Here is a 16612-nt window from a genome sequence, read left to right on the forward strand (position 1 = left end):
TAGATTGGTATCTCTACCATGACTAGTCTGTGTACGTTTCCAAGGCGGGCATACTAATCATGCACTCGAAACTACATCGTTGTTGATAGTGGTTGAAGGAAATAAAATTTCACCATCGGTACCCAAATAATTGTAGCAATGTCAATGTAGTACACATACTATCCCACCTTATCGGACTTTAAATAATAAATACTTAATTTACTATTAATAAAATTTTAGTACAAATTATTGTAATAGAAAAAACATATATATTGTTCCAAATATCCTTCATCATCTACTTCGATACCATGAGTTTAATTATTATAAAATTAAATTAATCATTCAAATTATAGCGTTATAGATATTGTACATAAAAATTCTAGTGTTATCATACAAGAGAAACATATATAATTATATATTGTATATAAGATTATATAGGTTTCGATTTCTAAGTTCATGCAATATATAAATCGCCTTTATTTATATCATATAACTCGAACCATATATTAATGAGAAAATTAACCGGGACTTATTTATCTTTAGGAAATGAAGTAAGGTCCAAGATTCATTCTTTGAAGTTACTCATTTCCTTATCAAATGCATCTAAGATGTTCTCATAAATTATAAATGTATGATGATGAAATATTTGATGGTTAAAATTCAAATGAAATTTAAAGCGGGACAAGACGGGATAGAAATATTCGTCACACGTCTCGTTCCACTATTATGAAACGGGACTCGAGGTTTCGGCTTTTTATGCCCACCCATAATTTTGACAAAACACAAACAAAGCGCCGCTGTTGTTCACCCCACGTTTACTGTTCATTTATTTACATTTCTGCCACTGGGTTGTTGGCCTTTCGGGTTGGATTTTGACAAAACACAAACAAAAACCGCTGCAGCGCCCAGCCTATGTACTAGTAAGTTTCAAAGACACTGAACAACAACTGTGAATAATTGGAACTAGGTAGAAGATGGACTGTGGTAAATAGATTGAACTTTGGACTGTAACATGCGAAGCGGGTTTCACTATTCATCGCGGTGGTATTGTTCAATGTTCACATTCAATATCACATATTTCCCGATATTATGTCGAAATTTTCCATTTCTTGGGTCTTCAATATCTCCTTGATACCCAATATTTTAGTCCTTGGTTTTCTCATAGTTAGACTTGAGCTGTCATCTGTCAATCAACTCTCGATTGCAGAGTTCCTCACATGTAGTCTTTTATATTTTTTCTAAACATAGTTTCGGCATATTTGCATGAAAAAAGTTTGGTACAGTTTTATATTGGTATAATTATGCTACATTTGATTAAAAAATTCCAAGAAGGAATATCGGGAAGATAACAAATGTATAGAAGAATATTATAATAAAATAAATTTATGACATATGTATTTGCTGCCTTTTCTTTTGTAGATTTGGACAAGAATATGTTGTTGCAATTACTAGCTAATTTGGAGAACAAGGAGCTCTTACATACAACTCAAATGTATTATGATTGTGAAAAATGTATTATGACTATAACTGCAATTTATGCAATTTAACGTTGTTTAAAATATAAAAATATGTATTATTACGATTTATTTTTAACACAATCTTACTTAAACTAATAAAAATGCACTCCGGCATGCGCGTGAGTGCGGACGTGGAGGCTAGTATATCATGTAGACAACCACAGTAATATAGCAGTGAACACATTTAGTCAAAACACTATGCTGCCTACTGAAAACACACTCAATCGGATTGAATATAGACCTTCGAAACCATGGTTTATACAATCAACTCCAATTCTGACACATATGATTCCAACCTGTGAACCAGAGTCTTTTTATCTTTCACTTTGAATTCATGAATGCCTGAAAAATTCTAAACAGAAACAAGAGAAATTTCCTTATTATAATAGTTCCTTATTTTTTATATTTACTATAAAAAATTTGGTAGGCCTTTGGGAAGCCAGAATAAGAAGCCAAAGAAGATTCAGAAGCTTGGTCCGCCTCCACTGCGAGTTTCTCTTCAAATTGCTAACAAACTAAAGGTATGGTTAACCCCCCTGATAAGGGTAAAGGGATTGCTTAAATCTCTTTGGCTCTTACCTACCCAATATGTTTGCAGATCCTTATATTCTACTATGGATATCATCTATTGAACACCAGTTGAGGTCCTCAGACAACGATAGTATCTTCTATTGTGGGTTTAATGAAAAAATCGGTTTGTAATCGGTTGTTTAGTTTTTTTTTGCTTGTACCGGGGTTGTTTAGTTTAATGGAAACATAATATCATATGTTTGTATGCTTGTACCGGGGCTTTACCACCCATGAAAAAGCTATGTTCAAGACATCTTATGATGTAACGTACCTTCTGGGCTTGGTTAATGGAACTATTATTTTTCTAAAAAAAAAAATCAATTTTCCCGACTGTGAAATAACTAGTCAAATCTACTGACATGAAAGACATGGGTTGACATATTAGTGGGAGATAGAAAAGGGGATAAACTAAATGGGGCAAAATATTTTCTCGAGATCAAATCTGACACTGTGGTGCTGCTAGTATTGGTTATGAAGCAAACTTTTGGGCCAATGGGGCAGCGCCACGTGGCAGTATGATATATAAGACTTCAACCATACTTAAAAAACTCTGAAAAATTGAAATATGGTGAACGACCTCAATTTTATGTTTCTCATAAAAAAAATTAACCAACTTAAAAAATAGGAATACTACAAATGTTAAAGCATATAGCTAATTAGCTATAGTGCAAGGCCGTTTTACCCTTCTTGCTAGCGTAATAGAATTGGCCGCATTGCTGGCTCTTATTATTATGAAAAAATGACCAATTTATACAAATTTGGACTCCATATTGACCATTTGAATGACAAAATTCAAAATGTGACCATTCACTCTAAGAGTATCTACAACTATTTGACCAAATAGTACAAATATTATGATCTTGTATGTTTTTGAGACCATTTTACTCTCATCTATCTAAACACTTATAGAAAAGAGAAACTTGATAAGAGAGATTACTTTGTGGTCACCGTCGCCGGACTCCGGTCATCGGTCATCGAAATAAATTACTGACCCTTAGTAACGTCTAATAATAAATTAATGACAATTAGAAATCATATTACTGACCCCCAATAATCATATTACTGACCCTTAGTAACCCTTAATAATAAATTATTAACACCAAGTAAACCACAATAATAAATTATTGACCCAGTAAGTAATATGAGATAGTTATTACCCCCAGATTACCCGTAACTTTTTGTGCAAGTGTTATTATTATTATTGTTGTTGTTGTTTTTGTTTTGGCAGATTATTCCCAGTTTATTTAGGAGTAGTCCTAAGTCCCAACTCATTGTATCATGTGCGAGGTACGTATGCGTTTAGTTGAGTTAATCTAGCCGTTACATTAATTAATTGTGTTTAGGGCTTTCTTAGTTTTGATCACTACGGTGACGTGTGCCCGACTCGATGGGATTATATAAACCCCCTTGTATCCATTTTCAATATATGCAGATGATCTCAATTTGTTTCTCTTTTCGATTTCTCTTCTTGAAATTGCGAGAAGCTCTCAGATCGCTTGCTAGGGTTAGCGCCCAAACTCTTTCTCAATCCTTGGCCGCTCTCGATCTTTCGCTTCCGGTACCAGAAACTCATCGCCCTCACCGTTTCGTCTCTCCCGTGTTCGTTCATACTCCTCAGTTCTCCGAAACCCTAATTCCCAATTCTCCTCTGAAACCCTATCGGTCGAAGTTTTGCTTGGTGAGTGTTGCCTCGTTTTCAAATCTTAATTTCTGATCATCTCACTGTGGATAATGAGAATATGATCTTTCTTTGGCCTTCTTTTCACTACTTGAGTTCTTGAGTGTTTAAATTGTTTCTGGCTAACTGGACTGTTTTCGTTGTTCATCTTTTGTCTATATTGGGCTGTTCTTAGGGTTCGATAAGATGTGCCTCCATGGTTACTTGCATTTTTTGTTTATTGAACTTGTTATTCTGTTGTAGTCAATCAAGCTTTTGTTGTGCTCCATTTTTCTGTTTGGCTTGTTACGTCATGATTGCTGTTATCTATTGCAGACAAAGGAATTAAAGTTGATGCCGGCTCCGGTGTGTGGAGTATTGAATATTAGGCGTACCAGTAGACGAAAGATCAATCAAAGGATCACCGCTGTTTCTGGTACATTATACTTCCTCAAACATATGTTGGATTTCGGTTATCTTGTGCCTCATTATTGCAGCGATTACAATTATCAGTAACGTTTTCTTAGCATCATTTAGCCGCTGATGAGTAATGTAAAAAGCTTGTCAATGAAGAACTATTTTAAATCAAGAGCTGAGTTCACTTTCTGTGATCTATAGTAGGATATCAGGACTACTTTGTTATAGTTCTGATAGCTAAGTTGCATAAATGATGTAGTTATACCATGTATATGTTAAGAGTATTCTTCCCAAAAGTAATTGCAATGGGTTAAGAGGCCCAGAGTCTCAAAATTGTATTGCGTGTTTGTTGGAAGTAGAAAGACAGGAAGTGACTTGTATTGTGGGTGTTCATTGATCTACTTTTGAGTGTTATAATGATCAAAATTTGGAACATATATATGATAATTCTTTTCTAGGAAGCAGGGCTGCAATATGTTGATTATCTTTGTCAAGTGTCTGATTTGACTTGGGAATTCAGGCCTTATTAGTGCTGGCCAGCATTCCATGCTTCACTTGAATACTTGTGCACGTTTTGTTCCTGCATGTTTGTCTGCATTGGGTTCTATCGGTTGATTACGAGTTACCGGTGTTTATATGTGTTTAAGGAATGATAATGGCATTACAACAGCCGGATAATGACCAAAGCTACATTCATGACCTTAAATAGTTCAACTCTGAATATCATTTTTGTCTGCATTGGATTCAATCGTCTGTTTTCTGGAATTGCGAATGACAAAGTAAGAATACTGCTGTTATCGACTGAAAATGAGTCATTCTGTTGATAAGTAAATGGTGGGCACTTAATTAATGACTGCTAAGGCTCTGTCTATATTTTAGCTCTGAGCCCTTTCAAGCTCATCTTCTAAACTAAACTAAACTAAATGATAAGTAATTATTCAAATCTTCGCTCTATTGTTTTTTAAGAAACAAATATTGATGAAAAATTCTTCTGTAATATCTGTTGTTAGCAAGTATTAATCTGGTGTATTGTACCTCTACCCTTGTAGCCCAAAAGAGATTCATATCCGACAGTAACCTCTTAGCTGCTTTATGCTAGTCTGGTTTGACGTTATAATTATTTGAGTTCATACACCAAACATGCAAACTAGTGCATACATGTTTTCTTTTTTCTTCTTGATTACAGACTCAGTTGCTGAGTTTATTGTGGTAACAGGGTGGGTAAGAGCCTCCGCAAGCTTACTTGAAGGCCTAGGAGCAGATGCACCCAAAAAAAAGATCGTTGGAAGTTTCAGAATGAATTGAAATGTAAGAATGTAATAATTGATTGAAACATACAAGTCTGTAATTTACAGAATGTAAAAATTGAAATGTGATATGTATGGCTTGAATGCTATACATATGAGTCAATACTCAATAGTCATACTTCATTATACACTATCTTGTTTGTTATGATACTAACGGTATTTTGGATTCGTAGATGAGTTTGAATAATGAAACCCATAATATGTCCTTAGATGAAGAGGGAGGAGGAGGTAATTTACCTGGTAATATTTGATGTTACAACATTATGATCTCAATTATGCTGCTTAATAATTAATGAACTTTTAGCAAAAGCCTCCGTATGATTTGGTTGAGGAATTTGAGTTCCTCACAAGTTTGACAAAGCTATTATGAAACCCTCAGTATGTACTTGCTTCATTTCATTCGTTATATAAATCCTGCGCCATGGAATGCATGTTAGTGCCTGTGTTGACCTTTATTTTTATTTTCTTCAAAGTTCCTGGGGTCGGCTTTCTGTTCATACGCTTTTATTTTCTTCAAACTTGCCGTCCATAATGTTAATTTTGGAAGTAAATTCAACTAGAGCTGTAGCATCTAACTTTATCCTACTCACATGAATGTTCTGCTTGCTTCTTTGTTGTTCTGCTATTAGTACTGGCTTTCATACTTCTGCTAATGTAGTTATGACAAGGATCCGTACTTGATTATTGATATCTACGTTTTCTGGTTTTACTGCTGTAGCTGACATCTCGAAGGATGATTCCGCCGAGATCTTGATGGCCCCTTCAGCTCAGTCTCCGACATCGTTTTTGGCACCAGCACCACTTTCTGCACTGCCACCGCCTGATATTTCACCTCCTCCTCGGATTCCACCTCCGCCTCCTCCTCGGATCCCACCTCCGCCTCCATCTCGGATCCCGCCTCAGCCTCCATCTCGGATCCCGCCTCCGCCTCCATCTCGGATCCCGCCTCCGCCTCCATCTCGGATTCCGCCTCTGCCTCGGATCCCACATCTGCCTCCTTGTCAGATTCCACCTCTGCCTCCTCCCCGGATTCCACCTCCGCCACCTCCCCGGATTCCACCTCCGCCACATCCCCGGATTCCACCTCCACCTCCTCCCCGGCCTAGACAAGGGTAAGTAATTTGATTGTCTGTCCAGTTATTCTTTCAATAAATTGTTTTTTTTCACGTATTATGTCCATGAATTGCCCCATTTTTATACATAAATATAAAGTTTCTGAATTAAATAGGTTATTTTTAACCATAGTATTATAGCATTAGCCACCATTGATTTTAGGATAGAAAGTTGTACACATGTTGCAATATCAATCTGTGATTACCATTGATTTAGTTATGGAACAAAAACTTTTTTTTTGATTTTTGGAAAGCCACATATGATTTAGATGCTGAAAATTTTAGTCTTCATATGCTTACCTTCTTTCTTATCAAAAACTTGATATTACTTGTAAAAAAGAGGGGCAAGAACTAAAACTGTTAAAACCCCAGTTTTCCAACTTACTTCTGCTATATTTCTTGAACTAAAACTGTCAACAGTTTCTGTATGTTGCACAAGGGTCTCAAGGAAGTCCTTTCCAGACTTCACTTGAGTTGAAACTGGTACAGATACAAAGCAAAATTAATAAAGGCTATTTTGTTTGTTCATGTAAATGGTTTTCTCCTTGCTGATATGTGTTGACTGTTTAGAAAATTTCGGTTTCTAGTGTTTAAGCTTTACAATTGAGTGAGCTAATGTGTTTCTTAGGATTTTTTTGTATTGACTATTTCTGTTTCTTGTTTATTTGAATATTTTGTGTATTGTTACCCCTATTGAAGATAGATTGTTTTCTGTTTCATTATATTTGTTTAGGCGGGAGGATCGAAGGCCTCCATTTTTGTTAAGGGCCACTTTTTACTACAGCATTTACATCCTATTATCCTCGCTGGTAGTCATATACTTCAGCACGTCCTTTCAGCTGGGAGATAGCCCGCAGCCACAGCCTTTAGGTGATCGTATTGTCGCAGCAGTGTATTTTTTGAAGGTGTCCTCCTTCACCATTGGATATGGTGATGTGAGAGCTGTCACGACTACTGGTAAGGTGATTATTATCATCTTAGATTTAATTTCCTATCTCTTCATATCTGCTCTTATTAGTCATGCGTTAGATGATATGATCAATAGATTGGAGGTTTGGTATGGGTTTGAGGGTATGGAGGAGGCTGGGAGGACTTATATTAGGGTGGCATGTGCTATATTTGTTGTTACATGTGGGCTTCTTAGTGGATATATCTTTATAGCATATGTCTTTAGGTTGTTTGGTGAACTTGATTCCATATATTTGGTTCTGATGACTCTCATGACTATCGGATATGGAGACAAATCATTCATGACTCTACATGGTAGATTATCATGTAGATTATTTGCTATATGCTGGATTTCTTTTCTCTTGCCTGCATTTGACAGGGCATGTAAGTTCCTGGTGTGTCTTTTTCTATCATGTAGGTTTGTGGTAGAGTGTGAGATATTTTGTTGCAGCCTGGTAGTTGATTGTTTTACTTGTATTTGGCTTGCCATTAGAGGGGCTTTTGATCGTATCAGAGGTCTTACAGTTTGAGGATCGGTTCCATCATTAGTCTAGACATCTGTGATGTACTTCATTACAAATGTACAAATTTTTTTCGATTAATGTACAAATTTTGTTGTTGTTGATCAAGTTGGAATAGAATCTTCATTTATGTTTTGTCATTTATTTCATTTGTAACACTCATGGAACTACATACTTGCTTTAGGTGTAAAGATGCACATAACAATAGTAAACTAAAGATGAAACTATATCAGACTTGTTTACACTCCCATAACTACACACATGTTTACACCTAAAGATGCACATAAAAGTTGAACTGGGTTGGGTTAGGACCGAATTCGACTGCGGTATTGCAAACTGGTGCTACACAGTTAACCTGTGCACCTTCTCGAAAAACAAATTTTGATCCATGCAGATCATAAAATTGATGAAAAGCTGTGTTTTGACTTGGCCTCTGTTAGTACCCAGTGGATCGGTCTTCTGATAAGTCTAATGCACAATATCGCTACTATAAATTGCACAAGGTCGCGTCTTTTTGCTCAACACAGTAGGCTTGTTCAAAAAATGAGATACATTAGTCGCAGTCTCACATATATCGGTTATTTGTTTTCTAGCAATTAATATAGCTCATGTTCTTCCTTCAGTACATTCTTTTTGTCACAGCTCTGAAACTCGAATGATAAAAAATTGAATTCGAAGTCATGAAAACTCTAAAACAATCTCAAATATATTGAAATCATTTTATAATAACAGTGTATCGAAACTGAGTCCACAACACGACTCAGTCGACTTGAATAATACATAACTAGTTTATACCTCAGTATTATAACAAATGGAAATGTAAAATTCATTCAATCCTCACCACAAACAGAAGAAAGAAATTTTCAGAATAAGCCCTCCGAATCTACTAATCCCTACCTGCAGAACTATCCCTTACACAATCGAATTGGTGCACCAGGATTGTAAATACAAACCCGGTAAGCTTTTCAGCCCGTGTGAGTAAACCAACAATATAACATACATCGCATACAAAAGAAATATGACAGATAACATTTAAAGACAAACGTACTACACGGGACAACCCATCTGTTACCCAATATCATTTAAAAATATGTGTAATCATGAGACACTGGCAACCCATCTGGTTACCCAAAATCATTTAAAACATGGGTACTCATGAGACCCAGGTACCCATATGTTACCCCTCATGCAGTACACTGACAAACACTGGGCAACCCATCTGTTACCCAATATCACTCAAAACATGGGTACTCATGAGACTCAGGCAACCCATATGTTACTCCTCATGCAGTACACCAATAGACAGACTAGAGCTCTAACTGAATCGTAACCGACACCCGGCCAAGGCTTGATTCTGATGACTGCCAACAACGTCTGAAGACCAGAAAACGTTTTAACAAGACTCAATGTTAAAACCACGTACAATATAACAATCAACACATGTTTATTGTACTACAACTAAGCTATTCTTGCACAACAATATAAATATAGTCACCACAATATACTCTCATTTGGAAATAAAAACCGTAACATTATATAATATAGCAACTCATATATATGTATCGTATTTATCATTTTTGTTCACATACACAACCCACTATATTATATAGATGTAACTGTTCACTCTTTTTAAATAATTCAAACATATAAGCCACCGCCAATGGTAGACTTGTCATAGTGAGATTTACTCACATTCACCATAGTCCATAATCACTAAAATATTTTAAAATCATTTATTAAAATAGCATTTCACTTACCCATGAACCGTAAATGATCAAGTTCACGTAATTTAAACCAAAACATATTTTTAGAACAATTTTTATAAGATAGTGATGCAATGACTATTTTAACAACTCAAACTAAATTCAATAATTATAACACTACTTCGATCATGATGATCAGTATGAGGTTTACTAACCTTATTTCCTGCGTGCAACTTCCACGACACCGAGAGCGATCCGAATTTCTGATTTTTCTCCCTCTTTTTCTCTTTAATTCCCCTATTTATACTATTTTTCAAAAATGTCCAAATACCTTTTGATTCGTAACTTCTTCATACGAACTCCGATTTAGGCGTGCCACGTGTCCACGAATTCGTATTGACGAACTCTAGGACTTTCATGATTGAAGTTTTCTAAAATTCCTAACGAATAAAAATGTCAACTGTTAACCCATCACGGTAACGTTTCTGAGTATAAATCGCTCGAACACTTTCGTTTTCTCCCTCGTACTATATAATCAGATTACCACCAATTTAAATATCTCCGAAAAATAATTAAAAATAATTATAAATTTTCGGGATATTACACTTTTACCTTGTCACATGTCTTTTGAGTTTCTAAACTTAAATCGTCATATCTCGTGCAGATTCATTGAGAACTTACACCTAATTGCTCTAGGTAGACATCCATTTAACAAAAACAAAATAAAAAACTTGTAACTGATGGTTTATGTTCACCATATTATTGGAGTTGTGTGTTCTCTCTGTTGTCATTTCTCAGTCTTATTTCTTTTCAAAATTTTGAGCGATCACTTGGATGCTATTATTGAAGAGGACCTTGACAAACAAAAGAGAGGAAAAAAAGAGAGAGCATCTGATCGAGCATGTTTCACTAATGTAAAGAACATACATCTCGCTCTGTTACGTTTTTTTTTCGTCGACATTAGTGAAACATGCTCGATCTAATTACTCATATGAAAGCGAGATCATTGCAAGATGCCACATTCTACTTTTTACCTATGTCTGGCCTATATCTGGATGCGTGGTCTGCGTGGAAACTCTTTAATCTTTATTCATGTGAACTAGTATATATTTATATGCTCTACATTAGTGAGTGTATGTTACCAGATTTCAAACGGTGAATCCTTCTTCTCGCTGTAAAGGATGTTCCAAATTTGAATAAGACAAGATGAAACTTGGTTCTGCCAATTTTAAGAATTTAAGTATAAATGTTTGAATATGTAAGCACTAAATCTCAATTGCAAATCTAGAGTTACGATTGGAAATTTCATATTGAGAAATTACCGGTGCTAGTAGAAGTTTGCACGAAATTGCTTCATAATTAGACTCAAAATACATATAACTAGTTCATCCAAAAGATCAATGAAGGTTTAACGAGCGCTCTTCAGATGAACAAAGACAGCTAGAAACCTTGAATAGAATGAGGTACTGATGCTCATTACGTATAACATGTATGTGACATATCAGATGAGGAGGACCTCCAAGCAAGACATTTCAAACTCAACTTTGATGGTTCTGTGCGTCATCTTAATAGAGCTGCTTCAGCAAGATATATCATATGTCCAATACAATATTTCGTAGAACAATACATTATTTTTATGGAAGGAAATTTGTTGCCAAGAGCCCACGAGTAGAAGACCATTTTTATTACTGCTATTATCATATGGAAAATTCTAAGGGTGGGCATAAAAAACGGAAATCCCGATCCCGTCCCGAACCCGTCCCGAAATTCATAGGGACGGGACGGGACGGAGGTCTAAAAATGTCCGTCCCGTCCCGATCCCGTCCCGTTTCATAATAGTGGGACGAATAATTTCTATTCCACTTCGTCCTGTCCCGTCCCATCTTTAATAAAAACTTAAAAATTCTTATATATTTATATCAAAATGAAACTAATTTATGTTCTTAATAACTCCAAAATTATATCAACTCAAATAGTAATGGTAAATTATAATATTTTGAACATAATATGTATTTTTTTTGTTAAAATTTCATAATTAAATGTTACTTCGTTAATGAAAAAGTAAAAATATAGGTTTTTATTTAATTTTATAGGAAGGTGGGATTTGTCCCGGCCCGTCCTAACCGGGATTAATCTCGAGTGGGATGCATTCTTAAAAACCCTCGTCCCGTCCCGATTCAAAAGAGTGGGATGGAACGTGGGATGAGCCCCGTCCCGTGCCCACCCCTAGAAAATTCTATAATACACCGCTGCATACAATGCAGCATGAATAGTTTTATGAACAGTAATGAACAGTAATATAAACAGTGGTGAACAATATTCGTGCACAGTAAAAAGTAAACAGTTATAAAAATATAAAAACTAGATAGTAAGAAATTATTACTACTTTATTAAGAACCTATCTTTGTTTTCCTAGGAACTAGCCTTCAACATGCTAATTATTTTCACCTAATCGACTTATTTGTCTAAACGGTTACTTTTTTTTGGCAGAATTACTGTTGTCCTAGAAAGCAAATGACTGAGTTCTTAATAAAGCAGAATAAACATAGATGACAAATCTAAATACTCATATGCAATGATAGAAATATCTAAGTAAAAATAAATATTTTATGCGACGGAATTTAGGACACCAGATAAAGCTTATTTATTCAACGTAAATATAAATATAAAACTCAGAGCCTTCCTCTTAGGTAAACAGTTATAGCTGTTTAGCTACGCATAATTAAAATACAAACTTACTTGAACAATGTACTCCACACCAGATTTATACAACAGAAGAATATTGTATACAACTATAGCACACTCACACTCACACTCAAACTCCCTATCTTTTTTTTTTCTCAGAACGCTTAGTAGAACGACTCTCTTGAATCTTATCCTTATGTCTTCTGATTTTTTCTTCCTCTCAACTCCTGCCTTCCCAAAGAAGTTCCTCCTCCTTATATAGAGCTCAGACTCTAGGCATCAAACCAAAATTGCTTTTGAAAATGGACGACAAAGAATCTTCTCATTTTTAAAAGTTGGTTGTCCTTATGCGTTGGCAAACTATTTCACAAAAGTAGAAAGAGACATTTTTATTGTTTGGATGTGTCGGCAGCTTCTCGTTCCTTGTTTGGATGCGTCGGCATCTCACTTTTCCATCATGTTTATGACATTGTAATATTATTCATATGCACTGTCATAATCTGCCAAAGAATCTTGGCCTTCATGGTCACTTTCTTGCTCTATGTCTTCTTTTTCATCCAGATCTGAGTCATAGGAAAAAGGATAAGGAATCTTGTATAATTTTTCTTTATCTACCTTTTTTAGCCATGTAGTTGTCTCTGGAGTTCCATCTATTTCGTTTCTCATGATGGTAGAGAAGAAATCACAGACATTTGGTGGAGGATGATTGTAGCATGTGACTATGATTTTTTCTCCACTGGCTAAAAGACTGGACTCATAATCCATTCGAACCATGTTTTTGATGCACATTATGGCCACGGCTTTCATCCATGGAATGCTATTGTTGGGATTGCCATTTTTTCCTGAACCTTTTAAACTCTTGATCGGACTCTGAATAATTCTCACATAATGATATGGAGAAATGTAACCTCTGCGTCCATCCACCACTTCCCATTCCGGAGGGGTAGAAATGAATTTAAGTCTCAAGATGCATCCATCTGGACGAATGTTCCTTACTGCCTGAGTTATGATTTCTGGAAAACTCTCTAGGTCCTCGTTTGACTTAGTCCAAAGATTGTACACAAAACCATTCTCAATGAGCCATAGCTTCTGCTTCTGAGGGTGTTCGGCTTGAACATTTACAATATATCTCCCATCATATGGGCCAGAAACTATTGCCAAGGTTGAAGGAAGCATTTTACTATCTCCGATTTTATAGTGAAATTCCCACCAGGCTAATTCCTTTAGGGCCGAAATAGGAACTCGCGCGCTTTCAGTACCTTCTACATACTTGATCATTGCACCTCCTTCATTCGAATTTTCTTTGTCCTTTTCTTTTTCTTTTGCATGGACTCCATACAATTCCTCTGTCAAGGCATTGAAACTTTTCAACAAATGTTCTTCGTCTTCCTCATAATCTTATGCTTGAAAGCCAATGACTTCTCCGTTTTGAATACTGGTTCTTTGAATATCTTCAAAGGATAACCATGAACATTTTTCTTACCAGTGACTTCAACCATTTTTCCCCTAAAAGGGGCCATTTTGTTTTTTGGCAAAGCAGCAGCCTTCAACGGACTTGATAAGCCTTTACCGTCTGCCGTTTGAGACGGGCTAGCTGGTATTTTACCCTGAGACCGATCAGTTAATGTTGTATCCTTTGGACATAACAAATATTATTTTCCGAGTTTTTCTTCTTCATCAGATCCTCCAGTACTTTTCTCGGACTCTTGATCCCAACCTCCTGGTCGAATCCTATCTTCAGTCTTGGTCGGAGCCGATGCAGCTGCTTTATAAGACACAATGAATTGGTAACCTGGTCCATCATGTAGAGATCCAACAGTCTTGTCTCCTTTTTTGTATCTGTTCCAAAGACTGGTTGGTTCCGATTTCCTGCTCCTAGGATTTCGCCTTTCATCTTCTTCTCCATCTTCTCTTCTGAATGTTGCCATTTCCCTAGTGAGAGCGTCTGGCAAGAAGTTCTTGTTACCTGCAATCATTTCCACATCATATTCATATTGGGATAAAAACATTTTCCATCTTAATACTCTTCCTCTATCTGGTGCATCAGTTAATTTGTAGTTTTTACAATTTTTAACTCTTTTATTGTCAGTTCTAACTACAAATTTATTTCCTAGGAATGCTTCAGTGCCTTTGATGCTCTTGATCAGAGCCAACACCTCGTTATCCCCAGTGGAATAGTTTAATTCCGCCGCATTAAACTTTCCTGATATGAATTTGCAAATCTTTTCTTGATTGGTATCCGGGGTCATGGCCAGAACCACTCCTGCCCAGTAATAATCATTTGCATCTGTCTGCAAAATGATTAAGTCTCCCTCTTATGGGAATTGTAATGGGGGTAGACTCTGGGTTAATTCCTTGGTCTTTTTGACAGTATTACTGTCATCTTCCGTTAAACACCATTTTTTCTTGGAACTGGTTTTTGGTGAGAGTAAGGCAGTAAGACCACTTACTTGAGGTATAAAGTCTTTGACAAAGTTGAGAACTCCTAAAAATCTTTGCAATGATTTTGCATCAAGGATTTGATCCGGGAATTGGCTGATCTTTTTAACAATGTGTTCTTGGAGACGAATCTCTCCATCTTTAACATGAATACCCAAAAAGTCGATCTCTCTTTTGACCAGATGTATCTTCTTTTGTCCCAAAATAATTCCTTTCTGGACAATAAGCTAACAGACTTGCTCCAGGTGCTTCAGATGTTCATTCATAGTTCTTGAGAAGACTAAAATATCATCTATATAAACTATGCAGAAGTCTGAATAGGGCTTAAAAATGTTGTCCATTTTCCTTTAGAAAATAGAAGCAGTTTTCTTGAGACCAAACGACATAACTAGCCATTCGTAATGCCCTTGCTGTGTTCCAAAAGCCGTCAGGGCTATGGAATCTGGATGCATTTTTACTTGCCAAAATCCTGATTTAGCATCAAACTTGGAGAAAATTTTTGCTCCTTTGAGACGATTTATAAGGATCTTCACTTGAGCTATCTGATAACCATCTTTTACGGTCTTTTTGTTAATATCTCTGTAATCAATGACCATTCTAGCTTTTCCCCTAACCTGTTCCGCATGGTTTCTTACTAGAAAAGCTGGAGCATGATGCGGAATGTTTGAAGGTCTAATTAACATTTTTTCAAGTAGTTCCTGAATCTGAATTTCAATTTCTTTCATATCTTCTTCACTATAATGAGGGATGGCTGTCATGGCAGATGGCGTTGGCATCATGCATCTTAAGCTGGTAATATACTGGATCTTAGTCCCAGTATATTGAGGATCTTCACTGATTACTGGTTTTAAAAAATTCTCTATTTCCGCAACAGTTGGCACATTCTTTTGCTCAACTCTATTAGCATATACCTTCATGTTATGCTCTCTGATATATTCCTCTTCTCCATCTGAGCATTCTAGTTCTAGTGAATCTGAATCAGATTCATTTTCAAGAAAATTGAACGCTTCTCCTGGCTCAGAGTCTTCTGAGTCTATGTTTGACACTATCTCATTATGATTTTTTAAGGCAAAAATGCCGATTTGCACCCTAAACTTGGTCTTAATTGTCAATTTGCACTCCGAACTTGCATTTGAGTCAATTTACCTCATAAACTTGGTAAAAATTGCTGATTTGCACCCTATTCGTTAAATTTAATGTTTTCAATCCAATTTTAAGTCACATGTCATGCATTTAAGGGGCAGTATTGTCATTATATATTTATTCATATTTAATAATAAAATAAATTAATATAATTACTTAAGAGGAACACTTGCTACAATGTTTGTTTTTTCGAAACATGTTATTGATTTATATATTTATTATTTTATGTGATATGGTATGTTAAAATATATTAGAAAAATATAAATAAATAAATACATTGAAAATTAAAAATAAATGTATGTTCCGAGAGAATTACTATTCTACCATTGTGTGTGTCTTAGCCTTATTAGGTTTTCTGTTAGAGATAGATTCGCATATCTGTAATAGATTAGGACTCTGAATCCTACGGGATTGTGGTTATGTAATGCATATATATTGCCTCATTATCAATCAATAATAAGACCAAGTCAACCCCGTAGGCTCCTTAAAGGAGGTTATTTACTCTCTCTGTCTGTTAGCGTGACCCTACTTCTAGGTTGATACCTCCTTATATCAACAAATGTAAAATATAGATGTCGACGTTCAATCTAAGACAGCGCCGATAGCTTCCTTCG

General features: G+C 35.8%; 1 protein-coding gene across 4 annotated transcripts; it reads left to right on the forward strand.

Annotated features, from left to right (window-relative positions):
• Window positions 1-3513: 3513 nt before the first annotated feature.
• LOC126793417 (leucine-rich repeat extensin-like protein 3) lies at window positions 3514-8130 on the forward strand. Of its 4 annotated transcripts, XM_050519933.1 has the most exons (5): window positions 3514-3744; window positions 4060-4159; window positions 5357-5448; window positions 6166-6559; window positions 7293-8130. In XM_050519933.1, exons 4-5 carry the CDS (start codon window positions 6201-6203, stop codon window positions 8035-8037), a joined length of 1104 nt encoding a protein of 367 aa, XP_050375890.1. In that variant the 5' UTR covers window positions 3514-3744; window positions 4060-4159; window positions 5357-5448; window positions 6166-6200; the 3' UTR covers window positions 8038-8130. The 4 variants fall into 4 exon arrangements, with proteins under 4 accessions (XP_050375890.1, XP_050375892.1, XP_050375891.1 ...); XM_050519935.1 differs by lacking the exons at window positions 3514-3744; window positions 4060-4159; window positions 5357-5448 and adding an exon at window positions 5942-6007 and having other exon boundaries at window positions 6164-6559; window positions 7293-7516; window positions 7926-8130; XM_050519934.1 differs by lacking the exons at window positions 3514-3744; window positions 4060-4159; window positions 5357-5448 and adding an exon at window positions 5942-6007 and having other exon boundaries at window positions 6164-6559; window positions 7293-7521; window positions 7926-7984.
• The last annotated feature ends 8482 nt before the right edge of the window (window positions 8131-16612 follow it).

Source organism: Argentina anserina, chromosome 5 (genome assembly GCF_933775445.1).
Source record: "Argentina anserina chromosome 5, drPotAnse1.1, whole genome shotgun sequence".
NCBI lineage: Eukaryota > Viridiplantae > Streptophyta > Magnoliopsida > Rosales > Rosaceae > Argentina > Argentina anserina.

Coding starts and splice junctions, on each gene's coding strand:
- LOC126793417 (XM_050519932.1), top strand. CDS start 5,979: ATGTTAATTTTGGAAGTAAATTCAACTAG. Junction 6,008..6,163: donor TTGGAAGTAAATTCAACTAG/AGCTGTAGCATC, acceptor TTTTACTGCTGT/AGCTGACATCTCGAAGGATG. Junction 6,560..7,292: donor CCTCCCCGGCCTAGACAAGG/GTAAGTAATTTG, acceptor ATATTTGTTTAG/GCGGGAGGATCGAAGGCCTC.